The following is an 18,612-nucleotide window of genomic DNA, read 5'->3' as shown; positions in this document are numbered from 1 at the left end:
TGAAATAAGTACTGTGTTATTTTTAAGTAAAAATTTCTGTTCATTTTGCTGATACGCATTACAGTCTTAAATGCCACATTTTATTTATTTATTTATTTATTTAAGAGATTTTATTTTTTTATTTGACAGAGTCAGCCAGAGAGGGAACACAAGCAGGGAGATTTAGGGAGGGAGAAGCAGGCTCCCTGCTGAGCAGGGAGCCCAATGCTGGGACTCCATCCCAGGACCATGGGATCATGACCTGAGCTGAAGGCAGACGCTTAACAACTGAGCCACCCAGGCGCCCCATAATGTTCCAAAGTTTCCTTTTATTTAGGTCAAAATCCAGACTAGGGGTTTCGTTTATTCATTTTAGGAACATTTTCAATCTCTTACTGAATAAGAACATTGTACTTATTTGTTCTTATTAAAAGTTTGCTAAGGATTGGCAGAATTTTCCCCTATATTATCAATGAGATGGGCATAAGAACAAAAACAAGTTTTCAAGTTTCTCTTTAACCTGGTTTATCTGTTTATCCTCTTTTTGTTTCTATTCATTTACTCATGCATTGCTTCTGATGTTTATCTAACTTGACTATCTTTTAGGTACCAGAGACCACTTCAGTGTTACTTCTTTCTTAGCTGTTCTTACTTTTTCTGTACATAATGGCTTCTGCCTTTGAGTCCCAGTTGTAGTTATAGATAGTCGTATGTACTGAACATTAATCCACCTAGGTAAATGTTATTTGTCCTGACCAAAGAAGGTTGAAAATTATTTGAATAATTATTTTCTCAGTGCTCTCAAGAATATATAATTACTACTATTCTGGTTACCTAAGAGAAATGTTATTTCATTACATACAAAAAATGCCTTAGGTAGTAGTTCTCAAAGTATACTCCCAGACCCTCACCTCTTCAGAGGTCCAAAGGTCAGAAATTATTTTCTTAACAGTTCTAAGAAAGTATCTGCCTTTTTGTTCCCATTCTTTAACAAGTCTGTAGTGTTTTTCAGAGGCTGCTTGGTGTATAATACTAAAGTAGACTGACCACAGAAGCAGATGGGAGGATTTATTCTCTTCTGTTCAACACATTAAAGATATTTGCAAAGAGCTACAACAGTGCTATTCTGGCTAATTTTTTCTTGTTTTGGAAAAGATATATTTTATACATTATTTATGCTAACATGCAATGAATTGTTCTGTTTGTAATTAATAAATGGGGCAGTCCTCAATTTGTGCAGTTCTACTATGTACTGTTTCAGTTACTACAATTTGTTTACTACCAGCCTATACCAACACAGTTTGAGTTTGACTACCATGGTTCTTTAACTGTGAGTAATTGCTTAAGATGAGATTTGTTGTTGGCACCATAGTCTACAACTCAGTGTGTTAATAACATATGCACACCACAATCAGTGACCACTCACATCATTTGTTTCTAAGTCTGCCTAGCACTGGTCACTCTGCATGTGTTATTAGTTCATGCACAGAAATCAAAACATGTAATTGTATAGCTTCCTTATGTCTTGGTGATAAACCCACATGATGTTTTACAAAATAAGGGTAATTAAAAGAGTGAATTGTCCAACAGAGATGAAAATGTGTTAAAGAAACGAAAGTGCTGACACTAGAAGTGAAATTTGAATTGAACTTAAGTGGAATTACAGAAGAAATAGTTAATCACAAGGGTGTCTTGAGTGGCACAGTTGGTTAAATGTTTGACTCTTGGTTTTGGCTCAGGTTGTGAACTCAGGGTCCTGAGATTGAGCCCCACATAGTCTGCTTCAGAGTCTCCCTCTCCCTCTACCCCTCCCGCTTTTGCTCTTTCTCTCTCAATTTCTCTAACATAAATAAGTAAATCTTAAAAAAAGAGAAAGAAAGAATTTGTTTATCATGGGAATATTGACATTTCTGCTATTCAAGGGAATTTAGGTAGAACGTAGTGAAGTTAAGTGTCATAACCACCGAGTGGTTATGACAAAAAGGAGGTCCCAGCAAAGTGGTACTGGCAAGCCACTTCACATTATAAGGCCTCCCTAAGATTTTCACAGTTGAAAATGCAAAAGGATAAAATGTTGGAAACTGGTCCACACTTAGAAAGGAATAATTTGCCAAAGCATAGAAAATACACTCACTCCATATTTTTAAGTTATCCAGTAAGAATGCAAACTACTGTTGGTAATTTTTTTTTTACAAAAAAAACTCCTTAAATTCTCAGTATTTCTAATATTTTAAATTATAGTGTACTACATAAATGTTTTACTACTTTTTTTCATTTCCCTACACATTATAACTGGAGACAAAGAGAATTTTTAGTGTAGTGTTTTTAGATGTAATCATATAAAAAGATCTCTTTATATTACCCTTTATATTTATTTCTATTTTCTGTCCTGATTGAATAGTATAAACCAACAAGACTAAAACCTAAGAAGTAGTTTGTATTCCTTTATCTCCCTCATAGTTTACATTTCTAATTGCTTAAAAATGTCATAGTTTGCCCTATTTCTTCCTTCCTCACTGATTGTCCTTCCGTAGGCACTCATTTTTCACCCTTCGTAGGGTATGACTATAAAGGCATGGCATGAAGCAATGGCTTGAGATGACAGAACTGTTTTGTATCCCAGCTTTGATGCTGGTGACATGAATGTGGTTACATGTAAACAATCATAAACTTTTTCTTTTGTCTTGCCATGGTATTGGCATGTAAATATTTCTTTCCTATTCTTTCATAATAGAGATTACATATAAATCAAGTAGTTACTGACAAGGGATCCTCTCTGCTGAAGCTGAGGAAATTTTAAATGTGCAGAAGATATGTTTCCACACATTTATAGTCACCCTGAAGGAATTTATATTCTAGTAAGATAGATACTACAGATAACAACAGTAAGATAAACTGGAATGGTCTCTTACGGGGCCCTACAAACAAAATGCTCGTGCTAGGAACATACAGGAGATAATTTTTCATTGAAGAGGTGGCGTTTGAGCTGAGTCTTGGAAAACACATTGATTATGACAGTCAAAAACAGAGACAAGGGACGTTCTGATAAGAAGGAAAAATACAGCACACTTTACAGATTTGTAATTTTTCCTTTTTATGAAGCTCAGAAAAACTTTGGATCTACACCTCATGCATACTTGCATCCTGTTTCATTCAATTTTGTGCTCTAAAACTCTTAAAAAGCGTTTGGGTCAGACACTTAAATTTCTTATTAGCTATAGGGTAGCTTTTGAGTTTTTGGATTTAATAATTTAGGTCATTTTCAAATTCTGATTTTAATGTCTGTGAAGACCATGAGCTACTCCTAAGTCTTACTGTGTTCGATAGATAGGAAGTATGTAACTGAAAGACTAGTGTCTGTGTAAAATTTTCTATTCACAGAGAAAATTTGAATAAGTAGAGTTTTCAGTATACATAATACTTATGAAGTATCTTTATAATACTTCTTTCCATTTTTCCTACTTAGGTGAATGAATTAACTCTTTCTTTCCCAGGTTTTCTGTGAAGACCCTGATTGATCGGTCCTGCTTTGAGACAATTGATGATTCCTCTCCTGAATTTAACAATTTTGCAGCTATTTTGGAACAGATTCTAAGTCACCGGCTAAAAGGTAACAGAATCAATGTATTTTTAGTCTCACAACAACTTTCTTTTTTATAAGCTTGAAATTTTAGAATCCATACAGTCTGGTATGATTTAGATAATAGCCATATTGCATCTTAAGAAACATAAAACTGATCTTAGAATGCCTAGTCTTTTGACCTATCCTTTGTCCCTGGAAATGAATTTCTGTTCTCCAATTTATGCCTGTTTCCAGGATGTATTAAAAGTGTTGAATGCATTAAGTGTCAGATACATGGAGCAGAGTCACTTTCTTTAAGTAATTAAAATGAAAGCTTAAATTAAAAAGTAGCCCATCTTTGAAGGTTACTAGATGGTATTTTTAACTACCTTACAAAGAAGCATCCAGGCATGAAGTTTTTTGCTTAATCTCCACTTCATTAAACTTCAGAATCTTTAAAAAGCTTTTCACCATAAATAGTTAAAAGAGGTATGTAAAAAATGTGCTCAATTATGGTTTTAAAATAAATCAGTAAATATATTTACATTAGAAAGATAAATCTCTTAAACCTTAAAAGGTAAGATTGGAGCTGTGGTCTCTCAGATTTATGAAATACGTTTACTTTTAAAATACCTGTAAAATACAGATGATAACACGAAGAAATATTATGCAACATAACACTTAGAAGTAATAAATAATAACTTTATTACATTAATTCCATTACCTTGGTCTTCCTAAAGGAAACTTGATCATCAGATGTTTTCACTTAACTTTTTATTATCTTTACTATCCTAATGGTACAGTTTTAAATCAGTAGCCTGCTTTGGTAATATAACTTATTAGAATATCAAATTTAAGATAAAGGATAATTCTTTTCTGTGGTTTATGATGCTGAAAGCCTCAAGCTTTACTCCTAAATGTTTATATAAGTTGAGCAGTCCTCTGGACCTATATCAAAGGGTTGAATTTAATTACATAGGAAAAGAAAATCTGGATTCGGTCAGCCCTTTGCAATTTAAAATGAGGTCCATAAAATCACTGATGCTTTTCTGTTAAAAGTTTGTTATTTTTGCATTTAAAAAGTTACATTTTTATTTTTGCTGTCCTGTATTTCCTAAAATTTCTGCCATTAATGTTACCTTTTATAAGAAAGTAAGTTTTTATAAAAGCAAAGGATAGGAGAGTATTTTGACATATTGTTTGGGTTACTATATTGTGTGGTGTAATATTTAAAATTTTTACATATAAATTTATAAATAATACATGATTAAAAAACACATGCAACACAGTAGAACTTGATATACTTTAATGTTTACAAATATTTTATCATAATACTTCAGTTCCTTTGATTGAGTATACCATTTAGCATATGATTTCCTCACAAAATACATAAGCAGCTATCAGAAGAAAACAGGCCATGTTGAGATATCCATGCAAAGTGACTGGGCAGGCTCATGACCACATACATGGACCCCTTCTGCACACTAGCCTGCTATCTTCTGAATCCTGCCTCAGCAAAGTCTAGATGATAGACCTTTGGAATTACTTAAGTGTCATTTCTGAGGAGCCAGTGAATTACCATGTTGAAAATGGAATCCCTGGTTGATTCATGGATAAGAATTCCACTAGTATGACTAAGACAGTAAGAATGATGAGACAATGAAATTTATATTACCTTTTTAATCTAAGCAAAATTAATAATTTAATATACATTTTTAAAAAAATTTCCTGTACATTAACAAATATGGTCACTCTGATTGGTATAGATATGAAGCATGCAATGATCTTTAACTTTTGAGATGAAGTATTTTAAAGACTTAAGCATCTACAGACTTCCATATGTTATTTTAGTATTCTAGCATATAACAAATTGCTTTTACATTTGGAGAAGTTATATAATTATTTTGATAGTACACCAAAATTTAGTATATAACTACCAATTTTTCCAATGTTTGCCTTTATAGAAGTACAAATTTAAAATGTATAACTTTGTGGGTTTGTGAGATTTACTTTTCTCCAGCTACTTTTTTTTTTTAATAAAAGGACATTTAGTTTAGATATTAAATTTTTTTGGAGAAAGATAAAATCTACCTCCAGGCACAAAATAGGCTGTATTGACACAGGTAAAGTAGAAAACTTGAAACAGTTATTTCTTTATTCATTTTAAAAGTCCCCTAATTTTTGAAAGGAAGCTTTTAAAATGACATACATTATCCTATTTACAGTTATTGTTCAATAAGGTGATGATCTTACTTTTCTGGAATATAGCTGAGAACTGGGAACTAATCACAAATATAGAATTCAAAGAGAACTCAGTTCAGATCTTAGCTAATTTTGGGACTTTTTTTTTTTTTTTTAAGTATCATCTTTCTCTCCACCCCATCTGCACCTGCCCTAATAGAAAGGAACTGCAGATGCTGGGTATATAAGTGGAATGTCTTGTCTAAACAGATTGGGGAAATTGGACGTTTTACCTGCTCAGCAGCCATTGTATCCCACCCTACAACTCTATAGCGCCACTTCAGGTAGCGCCATGAGTCACAGATTAAAAATTATTCTAGGCTCTCTCTTGAAGCAATCCACTCAACAATATTTGTGACTGGTGGACATATAGTCTTGGTTTTAATACTTCCGATGTGGGAACTAAGGATAATAAAGCAGTTCATCACATTTGGGGGCATTTTAGATTGATAGAAAAATCTTACATAAATAAAGCCAACCTATCTGACTCTGCTTTGATCTATTGTCAGTCACAATTTTCTAGTTTTGAGCCTAATAAATATTAAAACATTGCTCTTATAGAATCCTTTCTCCTTAGTCCCCCATTTTTCTAGGTAATGTAGCTCTAGTTCCTTTAATGTTCGGAACCACCACTCTCTTATTCTTCTGGTTTATCAGTGGTTTATTAGTATTGCTCTTAAAATCTGATACTAAAAGCTTAGTAAAGGGTTTCAGAGAGGTGAACTCTGTATTAGTTCAGAACTTAAGATTACAGTGACATTTTGATTCCCATATCACACTTTGGGTTTACATTGAAATTAAGACCAAGTCAAATCCCATAGTTTTTAGAAAATTGAACTATTCCTTATTTAATGTTTTAGTTAGTTCTCTAGTAAGTTGCCTGTGTACAAGTTTGATAGGGATAAATATAGTATTGTTTCCTTTGTCATCCACTTTAGAGATGGATGAGCTGGCTCCAAAAAAGAAATTTAGGAGAACTTCTAAAGATGAAGAGGAGATACTTTCCCCTATATCTCTCACTAAGTATATCTAAAACCCTGGACATTATTATATATATATATATATATATATATATATATATATATATAGAAGACTCCAAAAGGTAGAGAGAAGAAGGGAGACTTTCTAGGAACTGTATGACTTTGGAAATGACTTGATGGGTTCTTTGATTTTCTGCTTGCCTTGTATATCCAAGACTGGATAAGCCAGTAGACTATAAACAACAGCAGGTACAGAAAGCAAGGCAAAGAGCTTTTACTTTTATGTTTTTTTAAGATTTATTTATTTATTTTAGAGATCACAAGCAGGGGGTACAGAGGGAGAGGGAGAGAGAATCTCAAGCAGACTCTATACACTGAGCATGGAGCCCGACATAGGGCTCAATCTCATGACCCCGATATCACGACCTGAGCTGAAACCAAGAGTCAGACGCTTAACCAAATCACGCAGGCAGTCCAAGATGGATTACTTTTAGACATTCCCTCCTCCAGCCAAATGACACAGAAAAAGGCTAGTACCACTCCCACCCAGGCCACAAAAAGCTAAATGGAGAACTTAGAACTTTCTGTCCTCATGAGATGTAACACTGTACCACCACCACCATCAGTGTGGTATCAGAGAAGGCCAAGCAGAGAACTGGGACTTCTTCCTTTCTGGCTGGTTGTGAGCCTTCCCTTCTCATTTAACTTCCATCCCTACTATGTTAATAAAGAACCTGGACTTCCATTTCTACCCAGCAGTAATGAGGGGTCATCTCCCTGCCATCCTGAGGCTGATTGGAAGAGACCTGTTGGAGACTTATGTCTTTCACCATTACCCAGCAGTATCAAGGCTACTCCCAGGTCATTGTCAATGGAGACCATGTAGAAAGCCTGGACTCCCACCTCTACCCAACAGCAGTGAGGACTCCCCACACTCAAATGTCAGTGGAAGCCAACTGGGAAAAGTGGACTTCTTCCTCCACTTGAAAGTAATGGAGTGGTGCCCCTTTCTCCTTCCCTTCCACTGCTAGAACTGTCAAAGAGAGCCAGTGAAAAGAGAAGTTTTAAATAAGGTCCTGAGACTTATGAAAAGAACATGTCCAGGTTTTATTTGAAGATGACTCATCATACCAAGAACTAGGAAGATCTCAATTTGAATGATAAAAGGCAATCAATAGTTATCAACACTGAGATGACAGAGATACTAAGTATTAGTGACAAAAATCACAAGTTTGATAAAATGGGTTTATGATAAAAATGCTTTAGTGAGCAGTTACAAACATTCTTGAGATAAATGAAAAAGTAGATAACTTCACCAAAGATATAGAAGATATAAGAAAGAACCAAATAGAAATTTTGTTACTAAGAAGTACAAAACCAAAATAAAAACTCAATGGATAGGCTCAACAGGAAGATGGAGGGGACAGAGAAATCAGTGAACTAGAAGACAGAAACATATCTAAACAACAAAGACTAAAAATAATCCAAAATTTAAAAGTGGACTTAAAGAAAATAAATAGACCCACAGAGACCTGTGGGACTATAACAAAAGATCTAACTCTTCATTTGAGTATCTCTAAGAGGAGAAAGAGGAAGGGACTGAAAATGAGCTAAAAATATATGACTGAAAATTTCCCAAATTTGTCAAGAGATGTAAACATATAGATTTGAAAAACTGAATCATAATACAAATCCAAAGAAATTCATGCCAAGACATATTATAATTAAACTTTTGAGAAATAAAGACAAAGAAAAAATGTTGAAAGTAGCAGGAGAAATACACTCTGTCTGTAGGGGGAAAACAATTTGAATAATAGATCTCTCATCAGAAACCATGGAAGCACTTCTTTCAAGTGCTAAGAGAAAAGTGCCAACACAGACTCCTCTATCCAGCAGAATTATCCTTTAGTAATAAAGGGAAAATCTAGACATTCTCAAGTCAAGGAAAACTAAGGAATTTTTTACCAGTAGACTGGGCAAAGAACTGTCTTCAAGCAGAAATTAGATGATAAAAGAAGCAAGAAAGAACATGGTAAATACAATAGCCTTTCCATTTTAATTTTTAGTTTTCTGTTCTCTCTGGTTTTGATTTTTCTGTTTTCCTTTTCTTGTCTTCCTGTGGGTTATGTGGATGGTTTTTAGAATTCCATTTTTGTCTATCTATATTGTTTCTGAGTACTCCTCTTTGTATAAATTTTTTAGTGGTTGCTTCAGGTACTACTTTGTATATCCATAACTTATCACAGTCTATGAATGTCATCATTTTCCAGTCTTAAACTTAAAAGCCACACTTTTCTTCATTTTCCTCATTCTCCTCCATTGATAATAGAGTTGCTTTAAAAAATTAAAAATAGAAAAAAAATAAAAATAGAACTACCCCTATAATCCAGTAATCACACTACTGGGTATTTATCCAAGGAATACAAACACAGTAATTTGAAAGGATATATGTATCCCTGTGCTTATTGTAACATTATTTACAACAGCCAAATTATGGAAGAGCCAGTGTTCATCAATATATGAATGGATAAAGAAAATGTGGTACATTAGGACACCTGGGTGGCTCAGTCAGTTAAGCATCTGCCTTTAGCTCAGGTCATGATCCCAGGATCCTGGGATTGAGTCCTGCATCGGGCTCCTTGTACAGAGGGGAGCCTGCTTTTCCCTCTGCCTGTTGCTCCCTCTTCTTGTGCTTGCTCTCTATTTCTCTCTCTCTCTCTCTGACAAATAAATAAATAAAATCTTTTTTTTTTTTTTAAGATTTTATTTATTTATTTATTTGAGAGAGAGAGAGACAGAGTGAGAGAGCATGAGAGGGGAAGTCAGAGGGAGAAGCAGACTCCCCATGGAGCTGGGAGCCTGATGTGGGACTCGATCCCAGGACTCCGGGATCATGACCTGAGCCGAAGGCAGCCACACAATCAACTGAGCCACCCAGGTGCCCAATAGAATCTTTTTTAAAATATGCTCTGCATACACACGCGTTCGCATGCGCACGCACTGGGTATTATTTAACCATACCAAAAATGGGATGCCTGGGTGGTTCAGTTGGTTAAGCATCCAACTCAATTTCAGCTTAGGTCGTGAGAGTGAGCCCCACCTGGGCCCCACACCGAGCCTGGAGCCTACTCAGGATTTTCTTTCTCCCTGTGCCCCTCCCCCTGCCCTCACCTGTGCTCAAGCTATCACTATCTCTCTTTAAAAAAAAAGGAAAAGAAATCTTGCCATTTGCAAAAACATGGATGGACCTAAAGAGTATGATGCTAAATAAAATAAAGGAAAGACAAATACTATATGATAACACTCGGGCGAAATTTAACAAAGAAAACAAGTGAACAAAGGAAAAACAAAGAGACAAACCAAGAAATAGACTTTAACTATCTAAAGAGAACAAGCAGGTAGTTACCAGAGAGGAAATGGTGGTGGGTGCATTAAGAGTGTACTTTTCATGACGAGCACTGAATATTATATAGAATTGTAGAATCACTGTATTGTAAACCTGAAACTAATATAACACTGTATGTTAACTATACTGGAATTAAAATTAAAAACTTTTAAAAATACATATAATTGCTTTAAATATTCCCCTACAAAAGATTAGAACCACATTAGACTGTTAAAAGTTTTGTTTCCACCATTAAATAAAACTGAGAACACTCAAGAGAAGGCCAGCCTGTTTCAGGTTGCTAATGTGTCTAGCAGAGTCTGGGACTTAAAAGATAAGAAAACTTACCTGCTGTGTCATTTCTTGGCTTCCAGTGTCCCTGGCCAGTCTTCCTTTTATTCTCCATCTTCAGAGTACTCTCATACTTGTTTTATATGTAATATTGAGAGTTTGTATTTGCATTTAGGAAAAAGAGCATCTACTTTATCTTATCTGGAATTAGAATTCTTCTTTAATTTTTTAATATGAAGACTTACATAAATGGTTTTCCTAATGTTAAATCATCTGTATAATCTTGGGATAAATCCAGCTTGAGCCTCATGTATCATTTTAAATCTTTTTTTTTCTTTTTTTAAAGATTTCACTTATTTGACAGAGAGACAGAGATCACAAGTAGGCAGAGAGACAGGCAGAGAGAGAAGGGGAGGCAGGCTCCCCGCCAAGCAGAGAGCCTGATGTGGGGTTCGATCCCAGGACCCTGAGATGATGGCCTGAGCCAAAGGCAGCGGCTTAACCCACGGAGCCACCCAGACGCCCCTCATGTATTATTTTAATATACTTGGCCAGATTTAGGATTTAGTTTGTTAATACTGTAGGAGTTTTGTTCTGTGTAGTTTCTCTCTTTTGTACTTGTTTGGTTATCAAGATTATATTATTTTCACTAAATGAATCAGAGGCGTTTTATCTTTTTAAATTCTTTGTAAGAATTTTCTATTAGTTTGGAATTGTTGTTAGATTTTGCCAGTAAAAACCCTGGGCCAAGTAGGGTATGTGTGTGCTTATAGATCTCTTCAGGTTGTTGATGACTTCTCATCTCTATTCTTTGCACTATTAGTTTTTTCTTTTCTGTGCCCTCTTAATTGTTTAATGCCTAGTTAGTTGTACTTTTCCCTTTCAGTGTGGCACATTTTAAAAGTCAATAAATTTAAATGATTTTAGAAAGTTGAAGCTCACTGAAGAGACGGAAAGAATAAAACTTATGGCACATGTTCATCTTTGTAACAATTTTTTAAAACTAAGATTCTGTTTTTTCTAAAAAACTTATTCCTTACCCTCATTATTTGTGAACCATCTTCGCCTTCTTCTAAAGGATTTGATGCATTTCATTTACGTTTTTGTGAAGGAATGAAATTTCCATTAGTGGATACCTGGTGCTATTATTTTCCATGTAGTTGTTGGCCAGTTGGTTCCCTTTTGCATTTCTAATATTATTTCTTTTTCCCCTTTTTTTCATAAACAATATTGCCAGAGATTTGTTAATATGATTAGTCTTTCAGGTAATTAACTTATGGCTTTTTTGATCATATTGTATGCTAATCATATCATTATTTCTTCTGTTACATTTTCTTTGAGTCTATTTTGTTATGTTGGGCTCCTAGCAGATTATTTTTCTTTTAAAGATTTTATTTATTTATTTGACAGAGATCACAAGTAGGCAAAGAGACAGGCAGAGAGAGAGGAAGAAGCAGGCTCCCTGCTGAGCAGAGAGCCCGATATGGGGCTCAATCCCAGGACCCTGAGATCATGACCTGAGCTGAAGGCAGAGGCTTAACCCACTGAGCCACCCAGGTGCCCCTAGCAGATTATTTTTCAAACTTCTCTCTAGGTAATGCTTTAGTTACATGTGCAAGTTGGGATATATAATATTTTTACCCATATTGATTTTTAGGTAAATTTTACTTTTCATTATTATTCCTTTTTTGGCTTATGTGTTGTTTAGAAGTTAATTTTTAATGTCACTAGAAACAAGAATTTTACCTTTTCATTTTTACTTCTATGTTAACAGAATTGTCAAAGAATTTGGTCTTTATGGATGATTTTTTGAAATCTGTAAGTTCTGCTTAATGGCTTAGCTTATGGTTACTTCTAATAAATGATTCATCTTGAGAAGAATGTATATTCTCTAATTGCTGATTATGTTCCTGGAGTGTATTTACATTTTTGACAGATTGATCTATTAATACTTAAAAATTTGAAACTTATTATTCTGATGGATCAAGTTACTCTTATGGGTCTATTTTTGCTTTCTATATTTTGAGTCTATTTTGGCATATTCAGCTTTAGGGTTTTTATAAATTCCCTTATTTACTGTTTATTTGTCATTTTTGGCTTCTTAAGAATTTCTGTGATTTTTTTCATGTGCTAACTATATTTTATTTTATTTTAATTTTTTAAAGATTTATTTATTTATTTGAGAGCGCTGGGATGGGCAGAGAATCTGAAGCAGTTGAGCCTGGAGCCTCCGAGGAGGGCTCTCTTGCCCTATCCTGAGGTCATGACCTTAGGGGAAACAAAGAGTCAGTTGTTTAACTCACAACTGTATTTTTAAGTGTGTTTGTTATATTTTATCTGGCATTTCCAATTTTCCTTTTGTTCTGTGTTAGGTAGCAGGAGGATGTTCCTAAAATTCATTGTTTCCCACTCCATAGACACATTAGTGCTATCTCTAAGGAGAGCTCCAAAACTTTCTCTTCTCTTCTTTGAAAATTATCCTTGCCCTTTGTTGTTGATTTGAGTGAATAGCTAAACTTAATGGGCAAATTATGTAATATTGAAATAAAACAACTATGGCCCTGATTTTCAGTGTTCATTAGTTCCTTTTAGATAGTCTCTATTGTGATATGCTTCAAAATATTTTTCATTAAAAAAATACTCAGGGGTGCCTGTATGATGCAGTCAGTTAAGTGCTGGACTCTTGATTTAAGCTCGGGTTATGATCTCAGGGTCCCTGGAATGAGCCCCACGTAGGGCTATGCATTCAGCGTGGAGTCTGCTGGAGATTTTTCTCTCTCCCTCTGCCCTTCAGTCTCTTTCTACCTCTCAAAAAAAAAAAATACTCAGGCATGTATATATATATTAGTACAGTATATATCACATATACTGTAATATGTAAATCACTTTATTATATATGTTAATGTTTATCTGATATAGTATATAATATATTTTTATCTATTTATATAAATCCACCTATTTCCATTGTGAAAGTCCTATTTTTTCCCTTGGATGCAAGGATCCTTTAAAAAAAAAAATTATTTGAGAGAGAAAGCATGCAGGAGCAGGGGGAGGGGCAGAGGAAGAAGGAGAAGCAGGAGTCTACAAGGTTCTTTCCTACTTGAGCATGAGGTATACCCCTGCTTATTATCCACTAAAGCTTTTATTTCACTAGTCATTTCATTTTCCAGTTCCACTGCATTCTTGCTTCCTTTTTATTCCTTTCTTTCTAGCCAGTTTACTCTCTCTGTCTCTCTTTTTTAAGATTTTATTTATTTATTTGATAGAGATCACAAGTAGGCAGAGGCGGGGGTGGGGGGACGTGGGAAGCAGGCTACCTGCTGAGCAGAGAGTCCAATGTGGAGCCCGATCCCAGGAACCTGGGATCATGACCAGAGCCCAAGGCAGAGGCTTTAACCCACTGAGCCACCCAGGCACCCCCCCTCTATTTTTAAAAATATTTATTTTAGATTAAAAGAGACAGCAAGGGGGGAGGTGGAGAGGGAGAGAGAGTCTCAGCACAGTACCCAACTTGGAATTGATCTTACAACCCTGGGATCAGGACCTGAGGGGAAACCAAGAGTCAGATGTTTAACTGACTATACCACTCAGGCACCCCTCTAGCTGGTTCTTAAGCTTTTCTTACAGGTGGTTTTTCTCTTTGCATTCTTAACTTTTCATTTCATTCTTCTTATCTCTGGCAAATTTCCTAAGAAAACTTCCCTTATTTTTCTACTGTATCCTTTTTCAGGGAGCATGGGTTCTATTTATCTTGTGTCTTTTACTACACTGTACTCTTACCATGTTATAGCCTTCAAAAATTGCAATGGAAAAACCTAACTGAATTTACAGTTCTAGCCAAGATGGAGTAAGCCCACTATGATCCAAACTGTCTGTTATAGTCAGGATGCTATAGCGAAATGTCACAGACTGGGTGGCTGAAACAACAGAAATCTATTTCCCACAGTTCTGGAGACTGGAAAGTCCAAAATCAAGGTACTAGCTGATCGTGATTCTGGTGAGAACTTTTTTCCTGGCTTATAGATGGAAAAGCAAGAAGGCGGTCACCTTCTTGCTTTGTCCTCACATGGCAGAGAGAAATAGAGAATGTTTGCTGATGTGCCTGCTTATAAAGACACTAGTCCAATCAGATCAGGACCCCAGCCTTATGATCTCATTCAACCTTAATTACCTATATAATCATGTTGGGTGTTAGGATTTCAGTGTATGACTTTTAAGGGAGGTAATTCAGTCCATACCTCTCTCCCACTGGCTACATCTAAAAACTCTGTAAAGAATACAGAAAACTAGTACTTGTATACATCAAAAAATAAACAGTAGCATCAGATTGAGGAAAGATGCCAAAATTTGAAGAGAAATTTTTATAGGAGTGAGTGTCCTGTGTATTTCTTTTCCCTCCTGTATCCTTAGCTTTAACCTCAGGGGGCCTGAGTTCTTATTTGCCCTGAGGACGCAGATAGCAAAAACTCCAACAGTAACCTTCTTTTTTGGCCAAAGAATAGGGCAAAAGAGCCTCTATGAGTCAGAGAGTGTTGGAGTTTAACCATTTTTTTTCTTTTTCCTTTCTGCTTTCCACCTAAGTGCAGCTTAAGTTGCCCAAATCTGTTTGACAGTGGGGGAAAGAGGTAAAAAAAAGTTCTAGTAAAAGAGAAAAAACTTTCATCAGGCTAGAGAAATTAATAAAGGAAGGACCTGAGAGCTGAGGATCCTTATCAGAGAAGAGAAAGCTGGAGAGAAGAATGTCCTAATTCTATATGCTAATGAGCAGCATGAGTTCTGGCTTCACACCCAAGATTCTGAGTACAGAGCTAGGATACTGCCAGGTTCCAGAATGTCAGGTATATATGGGAAAGACCCAAAGCAAAGGCTTTACAAACTAAACTTATACTGAAATCTCTTCCAAGTTAAGAGGCAAAAAAGAACTTGGCTATCTGAATTTAACCAGACTGATTACCTCCCAAAACAAAGCACAACAAAAATCAACATACTCCAAAGGATTTTTTAACAGAATTCAGAGTTTAAAGATAATATAAAAACATCTAGTGTAAAACTCAAAATTGCCTCATGTATGAATAACTAGGAAAATATGACCAGTTCTCAAAAGAAGACAAAGATGCCATCCTGAGAGTAACTACTGAAGATATTATAGCAGCCATTATAACCATGCTTCATGATGTAAACATTCTTAAAATGAGTAAAAAAAAAAAAAAAGTAGACATTCTGAATTGAGAAATACAAACTTTTAAAAAGAACAAGTGTAAATTTTAGAATGCAGAAGTACAATATCTGAAAATACTATGTGGAGCTCTATAGCAGAATGGAGATAGTAGAGGTATTTATGAATTTGAAAATAGGTCCGTAGAAATTACCTAATCTGAAGAACAGAGCTTCCAAGACATATTGGACAATAGCCAAAGATACACCAAATAGCAGTGGAAAAATATCTTTAAAGTTCTATGAGAAAAGAGCTGCAAACTCAGAATTCTATATCCAGTAGAAATGTACTTAAGGAGTGAAGGCAAAGTAAATACTCAGATGAAGGAAAACTAGAATTGGCTAGAAGATCTGATGTAAAAGAATGCTAATGAAACTTCTTCCCTTTACAAGGGAGATGATACTACAGGGAAACTTGGAACTTCATCAATTAAGAAAGAACAATAGAACTGGTGAATATATCGAAGTTGAATAGCAGATTTTATTTCTCTTCTTAAGATCTTTAACATATGACTATTGAAAGTGAAAATTACCAACAATTGTTGGGATGTTTTATGTTTTCATGTAAAAGTGACTTTTTTAAAAGATTTTATTTGACAGAGACTACAAGTAGGCAGAGAAGCAGGCAGAGAGAGAGGCAGAAGCAGGCTCCCTGCTGAGCAGAAAACCCGATGCGATGCAATGTGATGCGATGCTCCATCCCAGGACCCTGAGATCATGACCTGCGCCAAAGGCAGAAGCTTAACCTACTGAGCCACTCATGCACCCCAAAAGTCACATTTAAAAATCAGAAAGTAAGGGACCAATATGGTTGTCTATTTCACTTGAAATAGTAAAATAAAAACTCTAAGTAGACTGTTAAAGATTAGGTATTATTTTGTAAGAGCTAAAGCAGTTACTATAAAATCCTAAAAGATTTGGCCAAAAAGCCAATAAATAGATTAAAATGGAATGCTAAAAATATTCAGATGATTCAAAAGAAGGAAGGAAAAAATGAAAGGGTAAACAAAAAACTATATAAAACAATAAATCTAAATCCAGCCATATTAGTAAATGCATTTAATGCATATAAATGCTGTGTCAGTTGAAAGAGATTGGGTAAAAAAAGAATAGACTCAATGTATAAAGAAATCCACTTTAGATATAGTGATACAAATAGGTTAAAAGTAAAAGGATAGAAAAAGATATTGCAGGGGTGCCTGGGTGGCTCAGAGGGTTAAGCCTCTGCCTTCGGCTCAGGCTTAGGTCATGATCTCAGGGTCCTGGGATCGAGCCCCGCATCGGGCTCTCTGCTCAGCAGGGAGCCTGCTTCCTCCTTTCTCTCTGCCTGCCTCTTTGCCTACTTGTGATCTCTTTCTGTCAAATAAAGAAATAAAATCTTTGAAAAAAAAGAAAAGAAAAAGATATTGCATGCAAAAACTAATTGGAAGTTGGAGTGATTATATTTAACATCAGGCAAAGTAGAGTTTACAGTAAGGAAAATTGATGGGATTGTATGTGAATATTTATATAATAAAAGGGTCACTTTGCCAAGAAGATAAATCCTAAACAACAGAGCTTCAAATAGCAAAGGCTGATTGAACTGACTAGAGAACTAAAAAACAGAAAATCCACATTTATACCTGGTACCTTCAGCAATCCTTTCATAATAATAGATCAAGTAGACCTAAAAACATTAAGGACAGAAAAGATCTGAACAATATTATCAACCAACTGACTTAATTGACATTTATAAAATAACTTGTTCAATAACTGCAGAATGTATATTCTTTTCAAGGGCAAATAGAATATTCAGAAAGATCTCATTTTGAGTCATAACCCACAAACCTTTAACAAATTTAAGGGAATTGCAATCATTTAAGTATTTTCTCTGATTATAAACAGCTAATGTAGAAATTATAAATAAAGATCTGAAAAATCACCAAATATTTGGAAATTAAAAAAAAAACTTGTAAATAGCTCATGGGTCAAAGAGGAAGTCTCAAGGAAAACTACAAATTATTTTAAGTTGATGAAAAACAAAAACACATCATAGAAGAGAACATGTCACAAGAAAAAAATTAAAGGCCAGTATCCCTGACAAATATAGATGCACAAATCCTCAACTAAATATTAGTAAATTGAATTCAACAATACATTATAAGTATTATATACCATGATCAAGTGAGATTTATTACAGGGATGCAAAGCTGGTATAACATCTGCAAGTTAGTCAATGTGATATACTGCATTAACAAATGAAAGATAAAAATCATGATTATCGGGGCGCCAGGGTGGCTCAGTGGGTTAAAGCCTCTGCCTTTGGCTCGGGTAGTGATCCCAGGGTCCTGGGATCGAGCCCCACATCGGGCTCTCTGCTCAGCGGAGAGCCTGCTTCCTCCTCTCTCTCTCTCTCTCTCTCTCTGCCTGCCTCTCTGCCTACTTGTGATCTCTGTCTGTCAAATAAATAAATAAAATCTTTTAAAAAAAAATCATGATTATCTCACAGATGTGTTTGACAAAATTCAACAGCCGTTTTGATAAAAATTATCAAGGAAGTGGAAATAGAGGGAATGCGCTTCAACATAATAAAGAACACATATGACAAGCCCTCAGCTAACCCCATACTCAACAGTGAAAGGCTTAAAGTTTTTCCTCTAATATAAGGAATAAGACAGGAATGCTCACTCTTACCACTTTTTTTCAGCATAGTATTGGAAGTTCTAACCAGAGCAATTAGGCAAGAAAAAGAAATAAAAGGCACCCATATTAGAAAGGAAGAAATAAAATGGTCACTATTTGCAAATGACATGACATTATATATAGAAAACCCTAAAGCCTCCATTAAAAAAAAAAAAACTGGGGTGCCTGGGTGGCTCAGTGGGTTAAGCCGCTGCCTTCAGCTCAGGTCATGATCTCAGAGTCCTGGGATCGAGTCCCGCATCGGGCTCTCCGCTGAGCAGAGAGCCCGATGCGGGACT

The 18,612-nt window shown here is 35.3% G+C and overlaps 1 protein-coding gene across 7 annotated transcripts in view; it reads left to right on the top strand.

The window, feature by feature from the left end:
• The window catches only part of RUNDC3B (RUN domain containing 3B), a 144,716-nt gene that overhangs the window by 15,191 nt on the left and 110,913 nt on the right, over positions 1 to 18,612 (top strand). For all 7 annotated transcript variants that reach the window (XM_059396916.1, XM_059396918.1, XM_059396920.1 and 4 more), the window contains one exon: positions 3,474 to 3,589. In XM_059396916.1, the coding sequence (XP_059252899.1) occupies positions 3,474 to 3,589 (116 nt within the window). The remainder of the gene's footprint in view (positions 1 to 3,473; positions 3,590 to 18,612) is intronic.

The sequence above is a fragment of the Mustela nigripes genome, chromosome 4 (assembly GCF_022355385.1).
Source record: "Mustela nigripes isolate SB6536 chromosome 4, MUSNIG.SB6536, whole genome shotgun sequence".
NCBI classification, from domain to species: domain Eukaryota; kingdom Metazoa; phylum Chordata; class Mammalia; order Carnivora; family Mustelidae; genus Mustela; species Mustela nigripes.
The sequence above is the reverse complement of the archived record's forward strand: the minus strand, read 5'-3'. Positions and strand labels throughout refer to the sequence as shown.